We start from the raw sequence: 23,647 nt of genomic DNA, 5'->3' as shown, positions 1-23,647 counted from the left end.
GGGGGCCTGTTCCCCCCCCACGGGACGTGCCCCCCATATGGGGGGTGCACCCACCCCGTCCCCGGGGCATGCAATCCATGGGGCAGCTCCAGCAGGGCTGGGTGCCCATTCCTGTCCCCGTCCCCGTCCCCGTCCCCGTCCCTGTCCCTGCCCTGGCAGGGCCGGTGGCCAGAGCAAACAGGTGCCGTGGGGCCAAGCCAAGGCCCTTCCCAGCAGTGGGGCTGGCCGGGGGGGCCGTGCCGGGAAGGGGCTGGGCTGGTGCCAGCCTGGGCCTGCTGCCCCCCGCCCTGGGCGCCCCACACGGCACGGTGCGAGACCCAGGCTTGCCCCATGGGGGTCTGACCCCCATCCCCGTCCCTGCCCCTTGGGGGTGGGTGTGGGGGGTGGGCCGGGGCTCAGGTGTGGGGCTGGGGCCGACGTGGGGGTCCCGCTTGCCGAGGGCCAGCGTGGGGCTGGGCTGACCCCGTGCCGTGCCCTGTCCCCATGTGCCCCCCCCCCCCCCCCCCCCCCCCCCCGCCGCGGGGCGGGCAAAGGTTGTGGGGCGGCGCGGGTTGAGCAAGGCGGCCGGGCAGGTTGTGCAAGGGCCGCTCTGCCCCATATAGGGCTGCCAGCGGCGGGACCCCCAGCCCCAGCCCCGCCATGCACGGCCCCACGGCTGCCCTCTGCCTCGCCTGGGCCCTGGCCCTGGGCTGCGCCCGGCCCCTGTGAGTGTGGGGCAGGCTGGGGGGGGGCTGTGGGGCGGGGGGCTGTATGCTGGTGTGGGGCGCGTGCCCTGCCCCACGGTGACCCCCAGTGCTGCCTGTCCCCAGGACCCATGAGAAACATGGGGCAGGGGGAATGGGGCCCTCCCACGGAGCTGAGCCCCCCGGCAATGACACTGGTGAGTGCACGCGGGGGGGGGAAAGGGGGGCACAGGGGTGTGGGGCACAGACGGGGGTGTGGGGCTCCCAGGTGTGTGCATGCTGTGGGGAGCTGTGGGGTGCCATGGGGCATCGTGGGGGTGCTGTGAGTGCCATGGGGTGCCATGGGGCACTGTGGGTGGTGTGGGGGGCCGTGGGGCACTGTGGGGTGCTGTGGGTGGCATGGGGTGCTGTGGGGCACTATGGGGCACTGTGGGATGCCGTGGGGCACCGTGGGTGCTGTGGGGCACCATGAGGCACTGTGGGTGGTGTGGAGCACTGTGGGGTGCCATGGGGCATTGTGGGTGGCGTGGGGCACTGTGGGGTGCTGTGGGTGGCATGGGGCGCTGTGGGGCACTGTGGGTGCTAGGGAGCACCGTGGGGTGCCGTGGGGCACTGTGCGTGGTGTGGGGCACCATGGGGCACTGTGGGTGCTGTGGGGCACCGTGGGGTGCTGCAGGTGCTATGGAGCACCGTGGGGCACCATGGGGCACTGTGGGTGCTGTGGAGCACCGTGGGGCGCCGTGGGGCCCTGTGGGTGGTGTGGGGCACCGTGGGGCACTGTGGGTGCCGTGGGGCGCCATGGGGCCCTGTGGGTGCCGTGGGGCACTGTGGGTGCCGTGGGGCGCCGTGGGGCGCCCTGGGGCACTGCGGGTGCTATGGAGCACGGTGGGGCGCTGTGGGGCACTGTGGATGGTGTGGGGCACCGTGGGGCGCCATGGGGCACTGTGGGCGCCGTGGGGTGCCGTGGGGCACTGTGGGCGCCGTGGGGCAGCCCCCGTGGCACTCACCCCGTGGCGGCAGAGCTGTCGGAGCTGTGCGGGGACGACGGCGGCTTCGACGCGGTGACGCTCAGCGCCAACGGCACCATGCTGCTCTTCCGAGGTGGGGCGGGGGGGGGGAGATGGGGGGAGATGGGGGGAGATGGGGGAAATGGGGGCTGGGGGAAATGGGGCAGGGTGGGTAAATGGGGAGTGGGTCAGAGCTGGGGTCCTGGGGGCAAGTGGGGGCCGGGGCCAAGCAGGGGCAGTGGGGCAGGCTGGGCATGGGGGGGGGCTGGGGGCAGGTGGGGCAGTGGGGGGCAGAGGAGTGGGGGGCAGGCAGGGTGCATGGGGGGGAGGCTGTGGGGCAGCCTGGGGCAGGGGGCCATGGGGCAGGCAGAGACAGGCGGGTGGGGGGCTGGGGGCAGGCAGGGTGCAGGGGGGGCTGTGGGGCAGGCAGGGACAGTGGGGTGGGGGGGCTGTGGGGCAGGCAGGGACAGTGGGGTGGGGAGGCTGTGGGGCAGGTGTGCGAGGGGGCTGTGGGGCAGGCAGGGACAGTGGGGTGGGGAGGCTGTGGGGCAGGTGTGCGAGGGGGGCTGTGGGGCAGGCAGGGGGCTGTGGGGCAGGCAGAGACGGGGGGAGGCTGTGGGGCAGGTGTGCGGGGGGACCATGGGGCAGTGGGAGGCCGCTCGGGGAGGGACGGTGGGGCCGGGCGCTGTGGGGCGGTGGGAGGCCGCTCGGGGAGGGACGGTGGGGCCAGGCACCGTGGGGCAGAGGGAGGCCGCTCGGGGAGGGGCGGTGGGGCCGGGCGCCGTGGGTCAGCCCCCCGCCCCGCAGGAGAGGAGGTGTGGGAGCGGTCCCGGGGGGGCCTGCGGCGTCGGCCCCTGGCCGCGGCCTGGCCGGAGCTGGGGGGCCCCGTGGAGGCGGCGCTGCGCATCCACCGCCGGCAGCACCCCCAGGAGCACGACAGCCTCTACCTCTTCCAGGCACGGCCGCCCCACGGGCGGGGGGGGGGGGGCTGCCCCACGGCGGCCCCTGGGCCCCGGGCTGCTCCGTGGGGCTGGCGCAGGGGGGGCCGGTCCCGGGGGCTGGATGGGACGGGTGGTCCCAGGGTCCTGGTCCTGTGGGTCTGGCCAGGGTGGTCTTGTCCTATGGGGTCACCCTGTGGGTCTGTGTGGGGCTGGCCCCTGTGGAGCTGGCCCCATGGGTCTGGCCTGGGTGGTCCTGTGGGTCTGGCCTGGGTGGTCCCAGTGGGTCTGGCCTGGGTGGTCTTGTCCTGTGGGGTTGCCCTGTGGGTCGGTCTGGGGCTGGTCTTCGAGGAGCTGATCCTGTGGGTCTGGCCTGGGTGGTCCTGTGGGTCTGGCCTGGGTGGTCCTGGTCACCCTGTGGGTCTGTGTGGGGCTGGCCCCTGTGGAGCTGGCCCCATGGGTCCGGCCTAGGTGGTTGGTCTGGTGGGGCTGGTCCTGGGGGGCTGACCTAGGTGGGTCATCTGGTGGGGCTGGTCCCAGTGGGGTCGTCCCCATGGGGCTGGTCCCAGTGGAGTTGTCCCCAAGGGGCTGGTCCCAGTGGGGTCGTCCCCAGGAGCTGGTCCCAGTGGGGCTGGTCCCAGTGGGGTCGTCCCCAGGGGGCTGGTCCCAGTGGGGCTGGTCCCAGTGGGGTAGTCCCCGTGGGGTCGTCCCCAGTGGGGTTGTCCCCAAGGGGCTGGTCCCAGTGGGGTCGTCCCCAAGGGGCTGTCCCAGTGCGGCTGGTCCCCGTGAGGTCGTCCCCATGGGGCTGGTCCCTGTGGGGCTGGTCCCAGTGGAGTTGTCCCAATGGGGCTGGTCCCAGTGGGGTCGTCCCCGGGGGCCGTCCCCGGGGGCCTGTCCCCACGGCGCTGTGCCCCACGGGTGGCCGCCGGGGCTCTGACGCCGCGGGGCGCCTTGCAGGGCGAGCAGGTCTGGGCCTACGCCGGGGGGCAGCTGCGGGCCGGCTTCCCGCGCCGGGTGGGCGACGAGTTCCCGGGCATCCCCGGGGGGCTGGACGCCGCCGTGGAGTGCCACCCCGAGGAGTGCGGCGGCGAGAGCCTCCTCTTCTTCAAGGGTGAGCCGCGCGGGGGGCCGGGCGCAGCTGGGCGCGGTGGCGCAGGGGACGCCGTGGCAGGGTGCCGCGCCGCGCCGTGCCGTGCCGTGCCGTGCCGCACCATGCCGTGCCCCCGCGCGTGCAGGGGACGCGGCGTTCGCCTTCGACCTGGAGCTGCGGGTGGCCAAGCGGCGAGCGTGGCCGGCCGTGGGGCCCTGCGCCGCCGCCCTGCGCTGGCTGGAGCGATACTACTGCTTCCAGGGCACCGGCTTCCGGCGCTTCGACCCCGTCACCGGCGAGGTGCCCCCCGGCTACCCCCGCGACCTCCGCGACTACTTCGTACCCTGCCCCGGCCGAGGTGAGGGCTGGGCGCCCTCCCGGGACCGGCACCCTGGGGACCCCTCCAGGGACCCACATCCCGGGGACCCACATCCTGGGGACCCCTCCAGGGACCCACATCCCAGGGACCCATATCCTGGGGACCCATCTGGGGACCCACATCCCTGGGACCGGCACCCTGGGGACCCCTCCAGGGACCCACATCCTGGGGACCCACATCCTGGGGACCCGTCTGGGGACCCACATCCCTGGGACCGGCACCCTGGGGACCCCTCCGGGGACCCACATCCTGGTGACACCTCCAAGGACCCACATCCCCGGGACCGGCACCCTGGGGACCCGTCTGGGGACCCACATCCCGGGGACCCACATCCTGGGGACCCTTCCCAAAGACCCACATCCTCAGGACCCACATCCTGGGGACCCCTCCAGGGACCCACATCCCTGGGACTGGCACCCTGGGGACACCTCCAGGGACCCACATCCTGGGGACCCACATCCCTGGCACCTGTCTGGGGACCCACATCCCTGGCACCTGCACTCTGGGGACCCATCTCAGAGACCCACATCCTGGGGACCCACATCCCGGGGACCTGCACCCTGGGGACCCATCTCAGAGACCCACATCCCGGGGACCCACATCCTGGGGACCCGTCTGGGGACCCACATCCCTGGGACCGGCACCCTGGGGACCCGTCCCGGGGAATCTGCCCCAGACCCCCGCCCCGAGGACCCCTCCAAGGGATTCGCCATGGGGACCTGCACCCGGGGGTCCCATCCCACAGGGCCCTCAGCCCCCCGTGCCGGGGCTCCCAGCCCCACGGCGGCCCCGGGGACCCTGGCCCTGCAGCACGGACCCGGCCGGCTGCCCTGGGGTCCGACCCCTCCAGCCCCTGGCCGTCCCCACGGGCCTGGCCCCCAGGGCCCCAGCCGGGCCGGACCCCCCGCACCCCTGCCCCCCGGCCGGGCCGGTCCCCCCGCACCCCTGGCCCCCAGCGCTGCGGCCCCCCGGCAGGCCACGGCTACACCGGCCCCGGGAATGAGTCGCGGGCGGCTGCCGGCAACCGCTGCAGCGAGCTGCCCTTCGACGCCTTCGTCTCCGACGACTCCGGCCGCATCTACGCCTTCCGCGGTGAGGGGCGGCCGTGGGGCAGCGGGGGGGCTGGGGCCGGGCACTGCCATGGGGCTGAGGGGCGGGGGGCTATGGGGCAGCTCAGTGCCTGCAGGCAGTGCTCTGGGGCTGGGGACTGGGGGGCAGTGCCATGGGGCTGGGCAGTGCTGTGGGGCCCTGGAATGCGCGGCGCCGTGGGGCTGGGGCCTGTGGGGCTGGGCAGTGCCATGGGGCCAGGCTGGGGTGCACGGTGCTCTGAGGCTGGGCTCTGTGGGCCTGGTCCTGGTGTGCCGGGCTGGGGGGCTGGGGGGGCCAGGTGGTGCCATGGGGCCCTGCTCGTGCTGTGCTGTGGGGCTGGGCCTGGGGGCTGGGGTGCTGGGCAGTGCTGTGGGGTGCTGATGCACGGCGCCATGGGGCTGGGAGCAGTGGGTCTGGGCAGTGCTGTGGGTCCGGGCAGTGCTGTGGGGCCCTGATGCACGGCGCTGTGGGTCCGGGAGCAGTGGGTCCGGGCAGTGCTGTAGGGCGCTGATGCACGGTGCCGTGGGGCTGGGAGCGGTGGGCCCGGGCAGTGCCGTGGGGCGCTGATTCATGGCACCGTGGGGCTGGGAGCTGTGGGCTGGGCAGTGCCGTGGGGCGCTGATTCGTGGTGCCGTGGGGCTGTGGAGCTGGGCACTGCTGTGGGGCACTGATGTGCGGTGCCGTGGGGCTGGGAGCGGTGGGGCTGGGCAGTGCTGTGGGGCCCTGGAGTGCATGGTGCCGTGGGGCTGGGAGCAGGGGGTCCGGGCAGTGCCATGGGGCGCTGACGTTCGGCGCCGTGGGGCTGGGGGCTGCGGGGCCGGGCCGGGCCGTGGGTGGGGGCCGTGCCGTGGGTGGGGGCGCAGCACTGAGGCCCCCCCCCGCAGGCGGGCAGTACCTGCGGGCGGACTCGGGGCGGGACGGCTGGCACGCCTGGCCCCTGGAGCACGCCTGGCCCCAGCTGCACGGAGAGGTGGACGCCGCCTTCGCCTGGGGCAACAGCATGTACCTGATACAGGTCTGCGGGGGGGCGGCGGGGGGGCCGGGGACCCTGCCCCCCCCCCGAGCCTCTGCCAGGTCCTGGCCGACCCCGTCCATCACCGGCTGGCACCGGGGGGGCCTGTGCCAGCCTTGCCCCGAGGCACGGGGCAGCTCGGGGACGTCACCCTTGGGGAGCGGGGCAGCTTGGGGACATCACCCCCGAGACATGGGGCAGCTCGGGGACGTCACCCTTGGGGAGCGGGGCAGCTTGGGGACATCACCCCTGAGACATGGGGCAGCTTGGGGACGTCACCCCTGAGACATGGGGCAGCTTGGGGATGTCACCCTTGGGGAGCAGGGCAGCTTGGGGACATCACCCCCGAGACATGGGGCAGCTTGGGGATGTCACCCTTGGGGAGCAGGGCAGCTTGGGGACATCACCCCGGAGACACGGGGCAGCTCGGGGATGTCACCCTTGGGGAGCGGGGCAGCTTGGGGACGTCACCCTTGGGGAGCGGGGCAGCTCGGGGATGTCACCCTTGGGGAGCGGGGCAGCTTGGGGACATCACCCCTGAGACACGGGGCAGCTCGGGGACGTCACCCTTGGGGAGCGGGGCAGCTCGGGGATGTCACCCCAGAGACATGGGGCAGCTCGGGGACGTCACCCTTGGGGAGCGGGGCAGCTTGGGGACATCACCCCGGAGACATGGGGCAGCTCGGGGACGTCACCCTTGGGGAGCGGGGCAGCTCGGGGATGTCACCCCAGAGACATGGGGCAGCTTGGGGATGTCACCCTTGGGGAGCGGGGCAGCTTGGGGACGTCACCCTTGGGGAGCGGGGCAGCTTGGGGACGTCACTCCTGAGACATGGGGCAGCTCGGGGATGTCACCCTTGGGGAGCAGGGCAGCTTGGGGATGTCACTCTGGAGACATGGGGCAGCTCGGGGATGTCACCGTCTGGGACGGGAGGAGCTTGGAGACGTCACCCCGAGACGCAGGGCAGCTTGAGGCCATCACCTTAGGAACCGGGGCAGCTTGGGGACATCAAACCCTGGCACCAGGGGAGCTGGAGGATGTCAGCCCCAAGACAAGGGGCAGCTCGGGGACGTCACCTTCAGAGACCAGGGCAGCTCAGGGGCATCGCCCCTGGGGACCGGGAGGGACAGCTTGGGGATGTCTCCTGGAGACACGGGCAGCTTGGGGACATCGCCTTCAGGGACATCGCCCCGCCAGCCCCGCGCGCGTCCCCGGCCGTCCCGCGTGGGTCCTCGCGGCCCCGTCTCACGGCCTCTCGCCTGGGCGCTGCGCAGGGCTCCCAGGTCTCCATCTACCGCTCGGACCAGGGCTACAGGCGGGTGGAGGGGTACCCGCGGGCGCTGCTCGACGAGCTGGGCGTCACCAGCGCCGACGCCGCCTTCACCTGCCCTCGCTCCGAGAAGCTCTACGTCATCTCAGGTGGGCAGCGGGCGCCGGACGCCTGGGCCCCTTCCCGCGCCCGGGACGCGCTGACGGGCGGCTGCTCCGGCAGGGAACAGCCTGCGGCTGGTGAACCTGCTGGAGACGCCGCGGCGGGCGGAGGCGGCGGTGCCGCTGCCCCACGCGCACGTGGACGGGGCCCTGTGCACCGCCGACGGCCTCTTCCTCTTCTGCGGCCCCAACTACCACAAGTACCAGGGCGTGGAGGAGCTGCTGGGGGCCACCCAGCCCGCCCCCCCCGCAACGTCAGCACCGACTTCTTCCACTGCCCCCAGTGACGGGCGATGCCCCCGGGCGCCCGAGCCCCGCCGCGGCCTGCCGGGAGCTGAGGAGCAACTCCGGGCCCGGCCTGCCTGCGTCTGCGCAGCCAATAAAGCCGGCGGGACCCCCGAGCCCCCCAGCCTGCTCTGTCCGGGGGGGTGTCGGGGTGGGGGGCAGCGCAGCTGGGATGCGGCTGCCCCGTGGCACCCGGGCTGGGCTGGACGGCCCCGGCACGGCCACCGCCGCGTCCTCGCGTGGTGACGTGTCTGCATCCAGCAGCCGCTGCGCCTGCACTGCACTTCCACTGCATCCACCCTGCACGGCCCCAGGGCTGCGCCTGCACTGCACCGCCACTGCATCCGCCCTGCACGGCCCTAGGACTGCGCCTGCACTGCACCTGCACTGCATCCACCCTGCACGGCCCCAGGGCTGCACCCGCCCTGCGCCTGCACTGCATCCGCCCTGCACGGCCCCAGGGCTGCGCCTGCACTGCACCTGCACTGCATCCGCCCTGCACGGCCCCAGGGCTGCGCCTGCACTGCACCGCCACTGCATCCGCCCTGCACGGCCTCGCACTGCACGGCCCTGTGTCACACCTACACTGCAGTTACACTGCACCTCCCTGCCCTGCACAGGCCGGTGCCCCCGGCCCTGCCACTCAGAGGGTGCAGGTACCCAGTGGGGGCAGTGGGGCAGGACCCCAGCGGGTGCAGGTACCCAGCGGGGGGCAGTGGGGCAGGACCCCAGCGGGTGCAGGTACCCAGTGGGGGCAGTGGGGCAGGACCCCAGCGGGTGCAGGTACCTGGTGGGGGCAGTGGGGCAGGACCCCAGCAGGTGCAGGTACCTGGTGGGGGCAGTGGGGCAGGACCCCAGCGGGTGCAGGTACCCGGTGGGGGCAGTGGGGCAGGACCCCAGCAGGTGCAGGTACCCGGCGGGGGCAGTGGGGCAGGACCCCAGCAGGTGCAGGTACCCGGTGGGTGCAGTGGGGCAGGACCCCAGCGGGTGCAGGTACCTGCAGGGGCAGTGGGGCAGGACCCCAGCGGGTGCAGGTACCCGGTGGGGGCAGTGGGGCAGGACCCCAGCGGGTGCAGGTACCCGGCGGGGGCAGTGGGGCAGGACCCCAGCGGGTGCAGGTACCTGGAGGGGGGCAGTGGGGCAGGACCCCAGCGGGTGCAGGTACCCGGCAGGGGCAGTGGGGCAGGACCCCAGCGGGTGCAGGCGTGTCCTGGCCTCGCTGGGCTGTGCTGGGCTGTACTGTGCCACGCTGCAGACACCGGCCCATGTCGTGCCATACGCGTTGTGCCATACCGCAACGGGCCGTACCGCGCTGTACCGCCATGTGCCGTGCCGCGCTGTGCCGTGCCGCGCTGTGCCATAATACGTCGCACTGCGCCTTGCCGTACTGCGTTTCCCCGGCCACGCCGTGCCACACCACGCTGCATGACGCCGTGCTGCTCCGCTCCGCCGGGCATCGTGCCAGGCCGTCCTGCCCCGCACCGCGCTACACCCTCCCGGGCTGCGCTGGCCTGTACCGCCGTGTGCTGCACCGTGTTCTGTGCCGTGCTGTACTGTTACGCACTGTCACACACTGTACCCTTCAGTGCCACGCTGTGCCGTGCTGTGCTGTGCTGTGCTGTGCCGCACTGTCACACACTGTACCCTTCAGTGCCACGCTGTGCCGTGCTGTGCCGTGCTGTGCTGTGCCGCACTGTCACACACTGTACCCTTCAGTGCCACGCTGTGCCGTGCTGTGCTGTGCTGTGCTGTGCCGCACTGTCACACACTGTACCCTTCAGTGCCACGCTGTACCGTGCTGTGCTGTGCTGTGCTGTGCCGCACTGTCACACACTGTACCCTTCAGTGCCACGCTGTGCCGTGCTGTGCTGTGCTGTGCTGTGCCGCACTGTCACACACTGTACCCTTCAGTGCCACGCTGTACCGTGCTGTGCTGTGCTGTGCTGTGCCGCACTGTCACACACTGTACCCTTCGGTGCCACGCTGTGCCGTGCTGTGCTGTGCTGTGCTGTGCTGTACTGTCACACACTGTACCCTTCAGTGCCACGCTGTGCCGTGCTGTGCTGTGCTGTGCTGTGCTGTACTGTCACACACTGTACCCTTCAGTGCCACGCTGTACCGTGCTGTGCTGTGCTGTGCTGTGCCGCACTGTCACACACTGTACCCTTCAGTGCCACGCTGTGCCGTGCTGTGCCGTGCTGTGCTGTGCCGCACTGTCACACACTGTACCCTTCAGTGCCACGCTGTGCCGTGCTGTGCCGTGCTGTGCTGTGCTGTACTGTCACACACTGTACCCTTCAGTGCCACGCTGTGCCGTGCTGTGCTGTGCTGTGCTGTGCCGCACTGTCACACACTGTACCCTTCAGTGCCACGCTGTGCCGTGCTGTGCTGTGCTGTGCTGTGCTGTACTGTCACACACTGTACCCTTCAGTGCCACGCTGTGCCGTGCTGTGCCGTGCTGTGCTGTGCTGTACTGTCACACACTGTACCCTTCAGTGCCACGCTGTGCCGTGCTGTGCTGTGCTGTGCTGTGCTGTACTGTCACACACTGTACCCTTCAGTGCCACGCTGTGCCGTGCTGTGCCGTGCTGTGCCGCACTGTCACACACTGTACCCTTCAGTGCCACGCTGTGCTGTGCTGTGCTGTGCTGTGCTGTGCCGCACTGTCACACACTGTACCCTTCGGTGCCACGCTGTACCGTGCTGTGCCGTGCTGTGCTGTGCTGTACTGTCACACACTGTACCCTTCAGTGCCACGCTGTGCCGTGCTGTGCCGTGCTGTGCCGCACTGTCACACACTGTACCCTTCAGTGCCACGCTGTGCCGTGCTGTGCCGTGCTGTGCTGTGCCGCACTGTCACACACTGTACCCTTCAGTGCCACGCTGTGCCGTGCTGTGCCGTGCTGTGCTGTGCTGTACTGTCACACACTGTACCCTTCAGTGCCACGCTGTGCCGTGCTGTGCTGTGCTGTGCTGTGCCGCACTGTCACACACTGTACCCTTCAGTGCCACGCTGTGCCGTGCTGTGCTGTGCTGTGCTGTGCTGTACTGTCACACACTGTACCCTTCAGTGCCACGCTGTGCCGTGCTGTGCCGTGCTGTGCTGTGCTGTACTGTCACACACTGTACCCTTCAGTGCCACGCTGTGCCGTGCTGTGCTGTGCTGTGCTGTGCTGTACTGTCACACACTGTACCCTTCAGTGCCACGCTGTGCCGTGCTGTGCCGTGCTGTGCCGCACTGTCACACACTGTACCCTTCAGTGCCACGCTGTGCTGTGCTGTGCTGTGCTGTGCTGTGCCGCACTGTCACACACTGTACCCTTCGGTGCCACGCTGTGCCGTGCTGCGCTGTGCCGCACTGTTACGCACCGCACCGTGTGGTGCCGTCCGGTGCTGCGCTGTGCCACGCCGTCACGTACCGCACCGTGAGGTGCGTTGCACGCTGCACCGTACGGCAGTGTGAAGTGCGGTACACGGCACGGGTTATGGTCTGTACCCTCCGGAGCCGTGCTGTGCTGTTGTGCCGCACTGTGCCGTGCCGTGCCATACCGTGCCGTGCCGTGCCGCACTGTCGCACGCCAGGCCGTTCTGCACCGCCCGACGCAGCTGTGTGCTGCACACGTCTGTGCCGTGCCGTATGGTGCTGGGCCGTGCCGTGGCACACCGGTCTGTGCCGTGCCGTATGGGACTGTGCTGTGCTGTGGCACACCGCACCGGTCTGTGCCGTGCCGTATGGCCCTGTGCCGTGCCGTGGCACACCGCACCGGTCTGTGCCGTGCCGTATGGGACTGTGCTGTGCTGTGGCACACCGCACCGGTCTGTGCCGTGCCGTATGGCCCTGTGCCGTGCCGTGGCACACCGCACCGGTCTGTGCCGTGCCGTATGGGACTGTGCTGTGCTGTGGCACACCGCACCGGTCTGTGCCGTGCCGTATGGCCCTGTGCCGTGCCGTGGCACACCGCACCGGTCTGTGCTGTGCCGTATGGGACTGTGCTGTGCTGTGGCACACCGCACCGGTCTGTGCCGTGCCGTATGGCACTGTGCTGTGCTGTGGCACACCACACCGGTCTGTGCCGTGCCGTATGGGACTGTGCTGTGCTGTGGCACACCGCACCGGTCTGTGCTGTGCCGTATGGCTCTGTGCTGTGCTGTGGCACACCGTGCTGGTCTGTGCTGTGCCGTATGGCCCTGTGCTGTGCCGTGGCACACTGCAGCAGTCCGTGCCGTGCCGTATGGTGCCGGGCCATGGCACACTGCACTGGTCCGTGCCGTGCCGTATGGTGCCAGGCTGTGGCACACTGCACCGGTCTGTACAGAGCCATGTGGCCCTGTGCTGGGCCGTGGCACACCGCAGCGGTCTGTCCGTGCCGTATGGTGCCGGGCCGTGGCACACCGCAGCGGTCCGTGCCGTGCCGTATGGGACTGTGCTGTGCCGTGGCACACCGCAGCGGTCCGTGCCGTGCCGTATGGGACTGTGCCGTGCCGTGGCACACCGCAGCGGTCCGTGCCGTGCCGTATGGTGCCGTGCCGTGGCACACCGCAGCGGTCCGTGCCGTGCCGTATGGTGCCAGGCCGTGGCACACCGCAGCGGTCTGTCCGTGCGGGCTGGCGCCGGTCGTTTCTGCCTCGGCGCACTCCGGGGGGTGCCGGTTGGGTCCGTCCCGTCCCAGCCCGGCGCCGCTCGCACGCGGTGCGGTGTGCCAGGGCACGGCGCGGTGCCACGACTGCGGGTCGGACCGGTGCCAGCCGGGTCCATCCCGTGCCGGTCGGGCCCACCCCGTGCCGGTCGGGTCCGGTCGGGTCCGGTCGGGTCCGGTCGGGTCCGGTCGGTCCCACCCCGTGCCGGTCGGGTCCGGCCGCCTCGGGTCCGCTCGGGTCGGTGCCGGAGGGTCCGCCCGGTCCCCGGCACCGCCCCGCCCCGCCCCGGAAGCGGAAGCGCAGCCCCCCCGTCGCCCTCCCCCCCCCCCGCCAGCGGAGCCGCCGCAGGTACCGGGCGGGCCGCAGCGGGCCGGGGCGGGGGCCGGCGGCGGCGGCGGGCTGGGGCGGCCCCGCTCCCCGGGGCGGGCGGTGCCTCCTGGCCGCGGGGCCGGGCCGGGCCGGGGGGAGCGTGTCGGCTCCCCGCCTGGAAGCGGCCCCGGCCCCGGCCCCGGCCCCGGCCCCGGCCCCGGCCCCGGGCGCCGGCGGTTCCCCGGCCCGAGCGGCTGCAGCGCGGGGTGCGGGGTGGCGGGCGGGGCCGGGCCGGGCCTGGGGGCTGCGGCGAGGTGGGGCCCGGCGCTGGGGTGGCGCGGGGGGGTGGCCGGGGGATGGGGGCCTGGGGGGCCGGGGAGGGGGACGGTCTGGGGAGGGGAGGATGGGTCAGGGGAGGGGGCACGGGCTGGGGAGGGGGGGGTCTGAGGAGGGGGCACAGGCTGGGGAGGGGGGTCTGGGGGCCGGGGGGGGCACAGGCTGGGGAGGGGGGTCTGGGGAGGGGGCTTGGTCTCAGGAGGAGCAGTCTGGGGAGGGGAGGTGTGGGGGGCTGAATAGGGGGCATGGTCTGGGGAGGGGCGGGCTGGGGGCTGGGGAGGGAGTGCAGTCTGGGGAGGGGGAGGCTGGGGGCTGGGGAGGGGGCACGGGCTGGGGTCGGGGCTGGGGAGGGGGCATGGGGCTTGGCCTACGAGGGCCACGGAGACCCTGGGGGCTGTGGGGTGGTGACGGTGCCCGGCCCCTGTGGCAGAGCGGGGCTGGGGGGCTCCACGCAGAGCTCTGGGCCGACCCACTGCAGCGTGGGGTCTGCGGGGGGGTCCCCTCCCTGCTGGCTGGGAGCGCGGAGGGACTCTGTGGGGCTGAGGGGCGGCAGGGTCCGGCCCTACGGCCGCTGGGGAAGGGGCCAGGCCAGCTGGGGCTGCAGCCTGTGGGGCCAGGGCTGCCGGGGGGGGGCAGTGGGGCTGGGGCTGCCAGAATGGGCAGTGGGGCAGTGCCAAGGTATGCAGTGGGGCTGGGGCTGCCAAAGTGGGCAGCGGGGCAGTGCTGGGGTGGGCAGTGGGGCTGGGCTGTGCCAGGCAGGCAGCGGAGCAGTGCTGGGGTGGGCCGAGGGGCAGCACCCGGGTCGGCAGCGGGGCAGTGCCAGGCTGGGCAGTGGGGCTGGGGCTGCCAGGGTTGGCAGTGGGGCAGTGCCAGAGTGCAGTGGGGCTGGGGCTGCCGGAATGGGCAGTGGGGCAGTGCCAACGTGTGCAGTGGGGCTGGGGCTGCTTGAGTGGGCAGTGGGGCAGTGCTGGGGTGGGCCGTGGGGCAGCACCCGGGTCGGCAGTGGGGCAGTGCCAGGCTGGGCAGTGGGGCTGGGTCAGTGCCCGGGTTGGTGGTGGGGCAGTGCCAGGCTGGACAGCGGGGCAGTGCCAGGGTCAGCTGTGGGGCAGTGCTGGGGTGGCAGTGGGGCTGGGGCTGCTTGGGTGGGCAGCGGGGCAGTGCCAGGCTGGGCAGTGGGGCTGGGGCAGTGCCAAGGTCAGCTGTGGGGCAGTGCCAGGCTGGGCAGTGGGGCTGGGGCAGTGCCCAGGTTAGCTGTGGGGCAGTGCCAGGCTGGGCAGTGGGGCTGGGACAGTGCCAAGGTCAGCTGTGGGGCAGCGCTGGGGCACGCAGTGGGGCTGGGCTGTGCTGGGCGGGCCGCGGGGCAGTGCTGGGCGGGCCGTGGGGCAGCACTGGGGCACGCAGTGGGGCTGGGCCGTGCTGGGCGGGCAGTGGGGCAGCGCCTGGGTTGGCTGTGGGGCAGTGCTGGGGCACGCAGCGGGGCTGGGCCGTGCTGGGCGGGCAGTGGGGCAGCACTGGGGCAGGCAGCGGGGCGGTGCCGTGCCGGGCAGGCAGTGGGGCAGCGCCGGGCGCCCGTGGGGTCCGCGCTCGCCCCCGCGGCCCCCTGAGCCCGCCGTGCCCGCAGGCCCCATGGACGCGGAGGCGCCGGCGCCCCGGGGCGCGTAGCAGCCCCCGCCGGCGGCCGCAGGTGAGCGGGGGCCGGGCGGGCGGCGTCCCCCCGCCGCGGGGGCCCGGCCGCGCGGTGCCACCTCTGCTGTGCCCCCAGCCCCCCGGAGCCATGTCGGGGTCCCTCAGCAAGCGCGGCGACCTGGCCAACGACAACAGCTGCCTGGGGCTGAGCCTGGCGCTGCAGGGCCCCCCCGGCGAGGTGCTGCGGGCCAAGGCCCCCCCGGGCTCCCCCCAGGGCCGCCGCATCTATGGGTGCACCGAGCTGCAGAGCGCCGCGGGGCTGGGCCCCCCCCCCGGCGAGGAGCCCGCCAACGCCAAGTGGGTGAAGGAGGGCCAGAACCAGCTGCGCAAGGCGGCCGAGCGGGACCAGAACCGCAACGAGCTGGGCCCCCCGCCCGAGGAGCTGGAGGTGTCGGCCCGCAACGCCCGCAACGCCGGCGGCAGCCTGCTCATCGAGCTGCGCGGCGACGAGGAGGAGGAGGAGGACGAGGAGGGGGACGGGGACGGGGACTCCACGCCGGTGCAGAGCGACCCCGTCACGGCCGAGTCGGAGCAGAGCTCGGAGCGCGCGCCCCGCGAGCACGGCAAGAGCGCCAGCCTGCTCTTCGGCGTGCGCAGCGGCACCGCCAGCGACGAGGACTCCAGCTGGGCCACGCTCAGCCAGGGCAGCCCGGCCGGCAGCTCCCCCGACGACGCAGGTGGGCACGGCGCTGCCGCGGGGGGGTCGGCGGCCTGCCCCGCCGCCCCCCTCTCCCCGCCCCGGCCTGGCCGTGCCCGCTGCGGCACCCCGTCCGCGGCTGTCCCCGCTGCTCCCCGGCTGTCCCCGTCCCCGCTGCGGCTGCGGGGGGCTCCGCACGCTCCTCCCGTCCGCCCTGCAGCGCCGTGCGCCGCGTCTGCCTGCACCCCGCCGTGCTGCCGCTGGCTGAGCCGTCCCCGCTGTGCCCTGGGGCAAACCATCGCTGCGCGGTCGCCCCGCGCCCCCCTCTGCCTGTCGGTCCTCCACCGTGCTCCCCAACACCCCGCCGCCGGCTGTGCCGTGGCTGCTTGCACCCCCGCAGCGCCCTGTGCCCCCGCCGCCCCCCATCTCCGGCTGAGCGGCCCCCGACGCGACCCTCGCGCTCCGTCCGCAGCCGCGCGGCCCCCGTGCCCCCCGACACCCGCGCCCCGCTCCCGCAGTACCGCGCGCGCCCCCCCGTCCCTGCGCGCCCCCGTCCCCGCGCGCCGGCCCGCGGCGATGCCGTCAGCGGTTGCCGGGGCAACGCCTGCATCCCCGCATCCGCGGTCCCGGCAGGTGAGCGCTGCGCCAGGGCCGCGGGCGCAGGGCGATGCCGGGGGCCCGGGCGGGCGGGGGGCTCGGCCCCGCGTCCCGCGTGCCCCGCGGCTGCGGCGGGAGGGCGGCGTGCGGGCCGGGGGGCGCGGGGGCTCGAGGCCGCGGTCCCGGCCGGCGGGACCCCGGGATGGGGCGGTAGCGCCATGTACAGCAAGGACTTCTTCCTGGCCGTCGTCCTGCTGGACACGCGCCCAGGTAGGGGCCGCGCAGCGGGGCCGGGGGGGCCGCGGGCGGGGGCGGGCGCCGCGGGCCTGGGGCAGCCGCGCGGGGAGCCCGGCCTGCCCCGCTGCTGGGGCTGCCCCGTGGCGCCGCTGGTTCCCTGGCGTGTGGGGGGCGGGCTCGGCTCTGCCCCCCGGCCCTGGGGGTCCTGGGACGGGGCACGAGGCCTGACCGGCACGCCTGCCCTGCGGGGCCCCTCGGTATGGGGTCCAGGCATGGCCCTGGGGGCCCCTGCTGCTGTGGGGGGCTGGCGCCCGGCCTGGCCATGGGACCCCCCCATGCTCGCGCTGATGTGGGGGGCAGTGCCCTGCCTGGCCATGGGACCCCCCCATGCTCGCGCTGATGTGGGGGGCAGTGCTCTGCTTGGCCATGGGACCCCCATCACCATGGAGATGTAGGGGTTGTTCCTCTGCTTGGCCATGGGACCCCCACGCTCATGGTGATGGGGGGGTTGTTGCCGTGCCTGGCCATGGGACCCCCCCGTGCTCGTGCTGACGTGAGGATTGGTGCTCTACCTGCCCATGGGACCCCCCCACGCTCATGGTGATGTGGGGGTCGGTGCTCTGCCTGGCCATGGGACCCCCATCACCATGGAGATGTAGGGGTTGTTCCCCTGCTTGGCCGTGGGACTGCTCACAGTCATGGTGATGGGGGGGTCATTGCCCTGCCTGGTGATGGGACCCCCATGGTCACGGTGATGGGGGGGGTCATTGCCCTGCCTGGTGATGGGACCCCCATGGTCACGGTGATGGGGGGGGTCATTGCCCTGCCTGGCCATGGATCCCCATGGTCACGGTGATGGGGGGGGTCGTTGCCCTGCCTGGCTGTGGATCCCCATGGTCACGGTGATGGGGGTGGTGCCCTGCCTGGTGATGAGACCCCCATGGTCACGGTGATGGGGGGGTCGTTGCCCTGCCTGGCCGTGGACCCCCGTGGTCATGGTGATGGAGGAATCATTGCTCTGCCTGGCTGTGGGACCCCCATGGTCATGGTGATGGGGGGTCATTGCTCTGCTTGGTGTTGGGACCCCTGTGGTCGTGGTGATGGGGGGGGTCATTGCCCTGCCTGGTGATGGGACCCCCGTGGTCATGGTGACGGGGGGGTCGTTGCCCTGCTTGGCCGTGGGACCCCCATGGTCATGGTGATGGGGGGGTCATTGCTCTGCCTGGCTGTGGGACCCCCATGGTCATGGTGATGGGGGGGTCGTTGCCCTGCTTGGCCGTGGGACCCCCATGGTCATGGTGATGGGGGGGTCATTGCTCTGCCTGGCAATGGGACCCCCATGGTCATGGTGATGGGGGGAGCGTTGCCCTGCCTGGCTGTGGGACCCCCATGGTCATGGTGATGGGGGGGTCGTTGCTCTGCCTGGCTGTGGGACCCCCGTGGTCATGGTGATGGGGGGGTCGTTGCTCTGCCTGGCTGTGGGACCCCCGTGGTCATGGTAATAAGGGGGCTGGTGCTTGCCCTGGGAGAGAGGACCCCACCTTCCTGGGAATGGGGCAGGTGTCCGGTCCTGGGGGGCAGGGAGGCTCCATGGTGCCCACGGAGGAGTCCCATGCCGTGCTGGGGTCCTTACCAGCCCCTCAAACTCCCCCCCCAGACTCATTTTGGACCCGAAACTCCTTCGAGACGGACTCGGACCTGCCTGCGGGATGGATGCGGGTGCAGGATACCTCGGGCACCTACTACTGGCACATCCCCACGGGCACCACGCAGTGGGAGCCGCCCTCGGGGCTGGCCAGGGGCTCGGCCCACAGCTCCCAGGGCAACACCCCCTCGGAGGAGCAGCCGGTGAGCCCCGGGCGCGCGGGGGGCGGGTGGGCAGCGGGGACCTGCCTGGGGCCCGTCGCCCCGGGTGCGTTCGCTGAGCCACCGCGCTCTCTCCGCAGCTCGCCTGGACCGGCTTCGCCCCGGTTGAGCGCTTTGGCGATGGGGATTTCTGGAAGGTGAGAGGTGGTCGCGTGCTGGGGGGATCCCCGCTGCGTCCAGCCCCTGCCAGCCCCTTCTTCCCTCCCCAGGACACCACAGCGGAGGAGGCGACCGGAGAGCCTGGAGCGCAGGACGTGGAGCCGCCGGCACCGGGACTGGCCTCGCCGGGCGTCAGGTGTGTAGGGCTGCGGTGTGTCCTGCTCACCCACCCAGCGAGAGCCGGGTGCGGGGGCTCCCGGGGGGTCTGGGGGGTCGGGTGGTGCTGGGAGCTGGGTGCCTGGGTTCCCGGGGGGTCTGGGGGTGGGGTGGTGCTGGGATCTGGGTTCCCAGGGCATCTGGGGGGTCGAGAGGTGCTGGGAGCCGGGTACCTGGGTTCCCAGGGCGTGTGGGGGGTCGAGAGGTGCTGGGAGCCGGGTGCCTGGGTTCCCGGGGGGGTCAAGTGGCTAGAGCAGGGCTCCTCGGGGGTCTCCCCCCCCGGGGCCCTGGGGCAGCGGATGGGGACAGCGTGGTGACGGCCTCCTGCGCTCTTGCAGCATGGCCCAGGCCGAAGAGGACAAGCCGGGCTCTAAGGTAGGCCCGGGGCCGCGGTGCCCTGGTGCTGAGACCCTCCTCCCGTGACGCGGGGCCCCTGCCCGGCGCTCCCCCGCCCCTTTGCCCCTAGCCCCGCGCCTCGCTGGGGTCTGGCCCCTTCTCCGCTTGCTGCTGCTTCGCCTCTGCCCGGTGTCACGGGGGGACGGGGCCCTCTCCTGCCCTGGCGTCACGGTGGTGCTGCCACCGCAGCGGTGGTGGCTCAGCGCGGACGAGGGTCCGGTGGGCCCCGGCTGTGCCTCCTGCGTGTGGAAAGGCGGCCGCCGTCCACCCTCGCTGGCCTTGTCCCGGGAGGGGACTCCGTGTCCCTGGGAACCGGCCCGTCCCCCCGCCCGGTTGGGGACGTGCCCCGCGGCGCGTGCCAGCCCGGGCTGTGTCCCGCAGTGCTTCGCGGTGCGCTCGCTGGGCTGGGTGGAGATGAGCGAGGAAGAGCTGGCCCCGGGCAAGAGCAGCATCGCCGTGAACAACTGCATCCGCCAGCTGTCCCTGCACCAGCACGGCCCGCCGGGCACCTGGGCAGAGGTGAGCGCCCGGCCCCCCCGGCCCCCAGAGTCGCCTCTCCGGCCCCGAACGTTGCCCCTCCTGCCCTAAGCGCTGCTCTCCAGCCCTGTGTCACCCTGCCCCCCCCAGCATCCACTCTGGCCCGTAACGCCCCTCCCCGGCCCCCGTGTTTCCCCTCCAGCCCCAACCATCGGGCCTTGGCGCTGGGCCCTAACGCTGCTCCCCGGCCCTGTGTCACTGCTCTGAGCCCCGTTGCTGTCCTCTGCCCCCGTATCGTCCTTCTGGCGGCCGCCGCCCCCGCTCAGGCCCCGAACGCGGCTCTCCGCCAGGGCCGGGCCATGCTGCTGCTCCTGGAGAGCCGGACGCTGAAGCTGGTGGACCCGCAGGACCAGGCGCTGCTGCACGCGCAGCCCGTGGCCAGCATCCGCGTCTGGGGCGTGGGGCGCGACAGCGGCAGGTGGGAGCCGCCGGGGCGCGGGGTTTCGTGCCGGGGGGCCGCGCGGGGCTCCCCGGAATCCCTGCGGGATCTGCTGCGGTGCAGCCTGGCAGGGGCGTGCAGGGGACCCGGGGACCCCGACTGAGGGGGGCTGTGTGGGCTCCTGTGTGGGGGGAGCACCCAGGGCGCGGGGATCTGCAGGGCCTGAGTGGGGGGGTCCCATGTGTGCGGGGTGGGGGCTGTGCGGGGAGTCCTGCGCGTGCAGGGACGGTGCTCGCAGGCCTGGGGGTCGCGTGGGGCTGTCCTGTGCATGCAGGGTGTGGGGTTACGTGCATGAGGCGGGGTGGGGGGCTGGACCCCAGGGCCGTCCTGGGGCAGGCCTGGGTCTCGTGGGCCGGGGCGCTGACCCACGCTGTCACGGCGGGGACCCCGCGTCGGGGGGGCCGTGGGGAGTCCGTGCGCCCCGGCTAACTCTCTTCTCTGGCTCTTTCCTGCTGCTCTGACGTGGGACACAGGGAGAGGTACGGCCCCGCCGCCTGGCCCTGCCCTCGCTGCGTGGACCCCTCCTCTCCCAGCCTGTCCCTCGCCGTGCTGGGGAGCCACGGGGGTGGGGGGCACGGGCAGGGCTGGAGGTCGCGCACTGGGGGCCCTGAGCGCAGCGTCTCCCCGCAGGGACTTCGCCTACGTGGCCCGGGACCAGCTGACGCAGATGCTCAAGTGCCACGTCTTCCGCTGCGAGAGCCCCGCCAAGAACATTGCTACCAGCCTGCACGAGGTCTGCTCCCAGGTGAGGCCCCCCCGGCCCCCAGCCTGCCCCGGGGCTGCTCCCAGGTGAGACCCCCCCGCCTGCCCTGGGTGTGCTCCCAGGTGAGACCCCCCCGGCCCCCAGCCTGCCCCGGGGCTGCTCCCAGGTGAGACCCCCCCGCCTGCCCTGGGTGTGCTCCCAGGTGAGACCCCCCCGGCCCCCAGCCTGCCCCGGGGCTGCTCCCAGGTGAGACCCCCCCGCCTGCCCTGGGTGTGCTCCCAGGTGAGACCCCCCCCCCGGCCCCCAGCCTGCCCCAGGGCTGCTCCCAGGTGAGACCCCCCCGCCTGCCCTGGGTGTGCTCCCAGGTGAGACCCCCCCGGCCCCCAGCCTGCCCCGGGGCTGCTCCCAGGTGAGACCCCCCCGCCTGCCCTGGGTGTGCTCCCAGGTGAGACCCCCCCGGCCCCCAGCCTGCCCCAGGGCTGCTCCCAGGTGAGACCCCCCCGCCTGCCCCAGGGCTGCTCCCAGGTGACCCCCCCAGCCCCCAGCCTGCGCTGACGTCCCTGGTTGCTGTGGGATTCCTCGACCTGTCTGCGGGGAGCAGGGCTTTGGCAGCCATGGCATGATTGCGTGGGGGGGCTGGTGCCCCCCGTGCTCTCTCCCTAGATCATGGTGGAGCGGCGAAGCGCACGGGCACTGGCCAACGGCCTCTCCGTGGACTCTTCCAAGATGGTGGAGATCCCCTTCCAGGGTATGCTGTGGGGCGCAGGGGCTGGGGGGGCTCTGAAGGGTGGTGGTGACGTGCATCCGTGGGGGGAGTGGGAGAGGGTCTGGATGTTGCGTGCGCTTGAGTGTGGGGAGCTGGGGGACTCCGCGGCTGGGCTGGAGGGGATGGGGCGGGGGAAGCAGTATAGGGCCAGGTGTGGGGCAGCTGGGGAGCAGGAGGCCGTGCAGGGCCAGGTGTGGGGCAGCTGGGGGGGGGCAGGAAGCCGTGCAGGGCCAGGTGTGGGGCAGCTGGGGAGCAGGAGGCCGTGCAGGGCCAGGTGTGGGGCAGCCAGGATGCAGGAGGCTGTGCAGAGCCACGTAGCCCCAGTTAGGGGTGCAGGGGGCCGTGCAGGGCCAGGTGTGGGGCAGCCAGGATGCAGGAGGCTGTGGAGGGCCAGGTGTGGGGCAGCTGGGGCACAGGAGGCTGTGCAGTGCCAAGTGTGGGGCAGCTGGGGTGCAGGAAGCTGTGCAGGGCCAGGTGTGGGGCAGCCGGGATGCAGGAGGCTGTGCAGTGCCACGTGTGGGGCAGTGAGGCGTGCAGGAGCCTGTGCAGAGCCACGTAGCCGCAGTTAGGGGTGCAGGAGGCTGTGCACAGCCAGCCGTGGGGCAGCCGGGGTTGCAGCAGGCTGTGCAGGGCTGGGCTCGGGGGCGGTTTGGGGGGCACTGTGGGGCACGGGAGGCCGTGCGGCGCGGCACAGCGGACCCTGCCCTCTGCCCGCAGTGGAGTTCCCCGCGCCCAAGAGCGAGGTGGTGCAGAAGTTCCAGGTGTGTTACCTGGGCTGCGTGCCCGTCGCCAAGCCCGTGGGTGAGTGTGGGGCGCGGGCAGCGTGCCCGGGGGGAGGACTGGGCGTGGGGCGCACACGTGTGTGGGGAGACACGCACGCCTTGGGGCTGCACGCCGTGGGGCGCGCGCCTGCCCTCCTGCCTGCCCCCTGCGGCGGGGCGCCCCGGTCCCCCGCGGCCGCGGCACGTCAGCCGGCTCGGCCCGTCCCCAGGCATGGACGTCATCAACGCGGCGCTGGAGGCGGCGCTGGCGACCGGCGGCCGGGAGCACTGGACCCCCATCGTGGTCAACGTGGCGCCCGCCACGCTCACCATCACCCACGAGCAGGTGAGGCGGCGCCCGGCCGGGGCTCCCCGCCCTCCCCGGGGCCTCGTCCCGGCCGCGGGGCCGCGCCGGGGGCCGTGGAGACCCCCTGCCTCTGCCCGCAGACGGAGGCGGTGCTGTGCGAGTGCCGCGTGCGGTTCCTGTCGTTCATGGGCGTGGGCCGCGACGTGCGCTCCTTCGCCTTCATCATGGCCAGCGCCCCGGGCGCCTTCCGCTGCCACATGGTGTGGTGCGAGCCCAACGCGGCGGGGCTCAGCGAGGCGCTGCAGGCCGCCTGCATGGTGAGTCCCGCTGCGGCGCGGCCCCGTGCTGCCCCGCCGCGCCGGGGCGGGTGCCGACGCCGGGCTCTGGCCTCCGCTCTGCCCCCAGCTGCGCTATCAGAAGTGCTTGGACGCCCGGCCCCAGGTCTCCAGCTCCTGCCTGCCGGCGCCGCCCGCCGACTCGGTGGCCCGCCGGGTGGGCTCCACCGTCCGCAAGGGCGTGCAGACCCTCCTGGGCAGCCTGAAGGCCAAGCGCCTCGGCGCGCAGACACCGTGAGCCGGGCCGAAGGGAGCGACCGAGACCCCTTCCCCGCCCTCCCGCGGCCCCGGCGCCGTGCCGCCGCAGGTGCCGGCGTCACGGGAGCGTGGCCGCGTCCACGGCGCGCGCGTGCGTGCGAGTGTCCCCGCGCGCCGGGCGGGCAGCGCGCCGCCGCGGCTGCGTCCCGTCCCGTCCCGTCCCGCGTGTGGATACCCGTGCGTGCGGCGTGCCAGGCACCCGCAGGCTGTGTGCATGCGAGCGCGAGGGGCGCGCGAGGCGCAGGGGGTGCGCGCCGAGATCGGCGGCCCAGGCGCAGCCGTGTCCCCTCTGGCCGGGCGGGAAGGGGCCCGGGGGGGGCCTGGCTGGGGGCGCCTGTCCCCGCGGTGCCGGGGGGGCCCTGTGCCACCCCCAGGGGCAGCGACAGGCGCCTGCGTGGCTGGCGGCGCGGGCCAGCCCTGCCCGATGCATGTGATCTAACCTGCAGCGTGGGGCTCGCCCGCGTCCCGGCACCGCCTGCCTGGCCCCGGCGCTGCCGCCTCGGCTGTAACAGAGATCTGTGTTGTACTAAACCATTAATAAACCCATTCCACCAGCCCAGCCCCGGCGCCTTGGCGTGGCGGCAGCCCCGCTCTGCGCTGCGGGGGAGA

General features: G+C 73.3%; 2 protein-coding genes across 2 annotated transcripts; both read left to right on the top strand.

The window, feature by feature from the left end:
* Positions 1-551: 551 nt before the first annotated feature.
* HPX (hemopexin) lies at positions 552-8,031 on the top strand. Its single transcript, XM_064505347.1, is given in 11 exon segments — positions 552-704; positions 810-880; positions 1,704-1,784; positions 2,498-2,646; positions 3,586-3,739; positions 3,864-4,076; positions 5,073-5,189; positions 6,071-6,201; positions 7,474-7,618; positions 7,692-7,877; positions 7,880-8,031. Coding segments are annotated over 11 exon segments (1,350 nt in total). The 5' UTR covers positions 552-639; the 3' UTR covers positions 7,918-8,031.
* Positions 8,032-12,869: 4,838 nt separating this feature from the next.
* APBB1 (amyloid beta precursor protein binding family B member 1) lies at positions 12,870-23,597 on the top strand. Its single transcript, XM_064505331.1, has 15 exons — positions 12,870-12,901; positions 14,820-14,882; positions 14,961-15,561; positions 18,013-18,203; positions 18,302-18,358; positions 18,431-18,516; positions 18,875-18,911; positions 19,314-19,451; positions 19,760-19,887; positions 20,539-20,653; positions 21,275-21,359; positions 22,095-22,178; positions 22,369-22,484; positions 22,586-22,762; positions 22,851-23,597. Exons 3-15 carry the CDS (start codon positions 14,973-14,975, stop codon positions 23,016-23,018), a joined length of 1,971 nt encoding a protein of 656 aa, XP_064361401.1. The 5' UTR covers positions 12,870-12,901; positions 14,820-14,882; positions 14,961-14,972; the 3' UTR covers positions 23,019-23,597.
* The last annotated feature ends 50 nt before the right edge of the window (positions 23,598-23,647 follow it).

This window comes from Dromaius novaehollandiae, chromosome 1, assembly GCF_036370855.1.
Source record: "Dromaius novaehollandiae isolate bDroNov1 chromosome 1, bDroNov1.hap1, whole genome shotgun sequence".
Lineage (NCBI taxonomy): Eukaryota > Metazoa > Chordata > Aves > Casuariiformes > Dromaiidae > Dromaius > Dromaius novaehollandiae.
The sequence above is the reverse complement of the archived record's forward strand: the minus strand, read 5'-3'. Positions and strand labels throughout refer to the sequence as shown.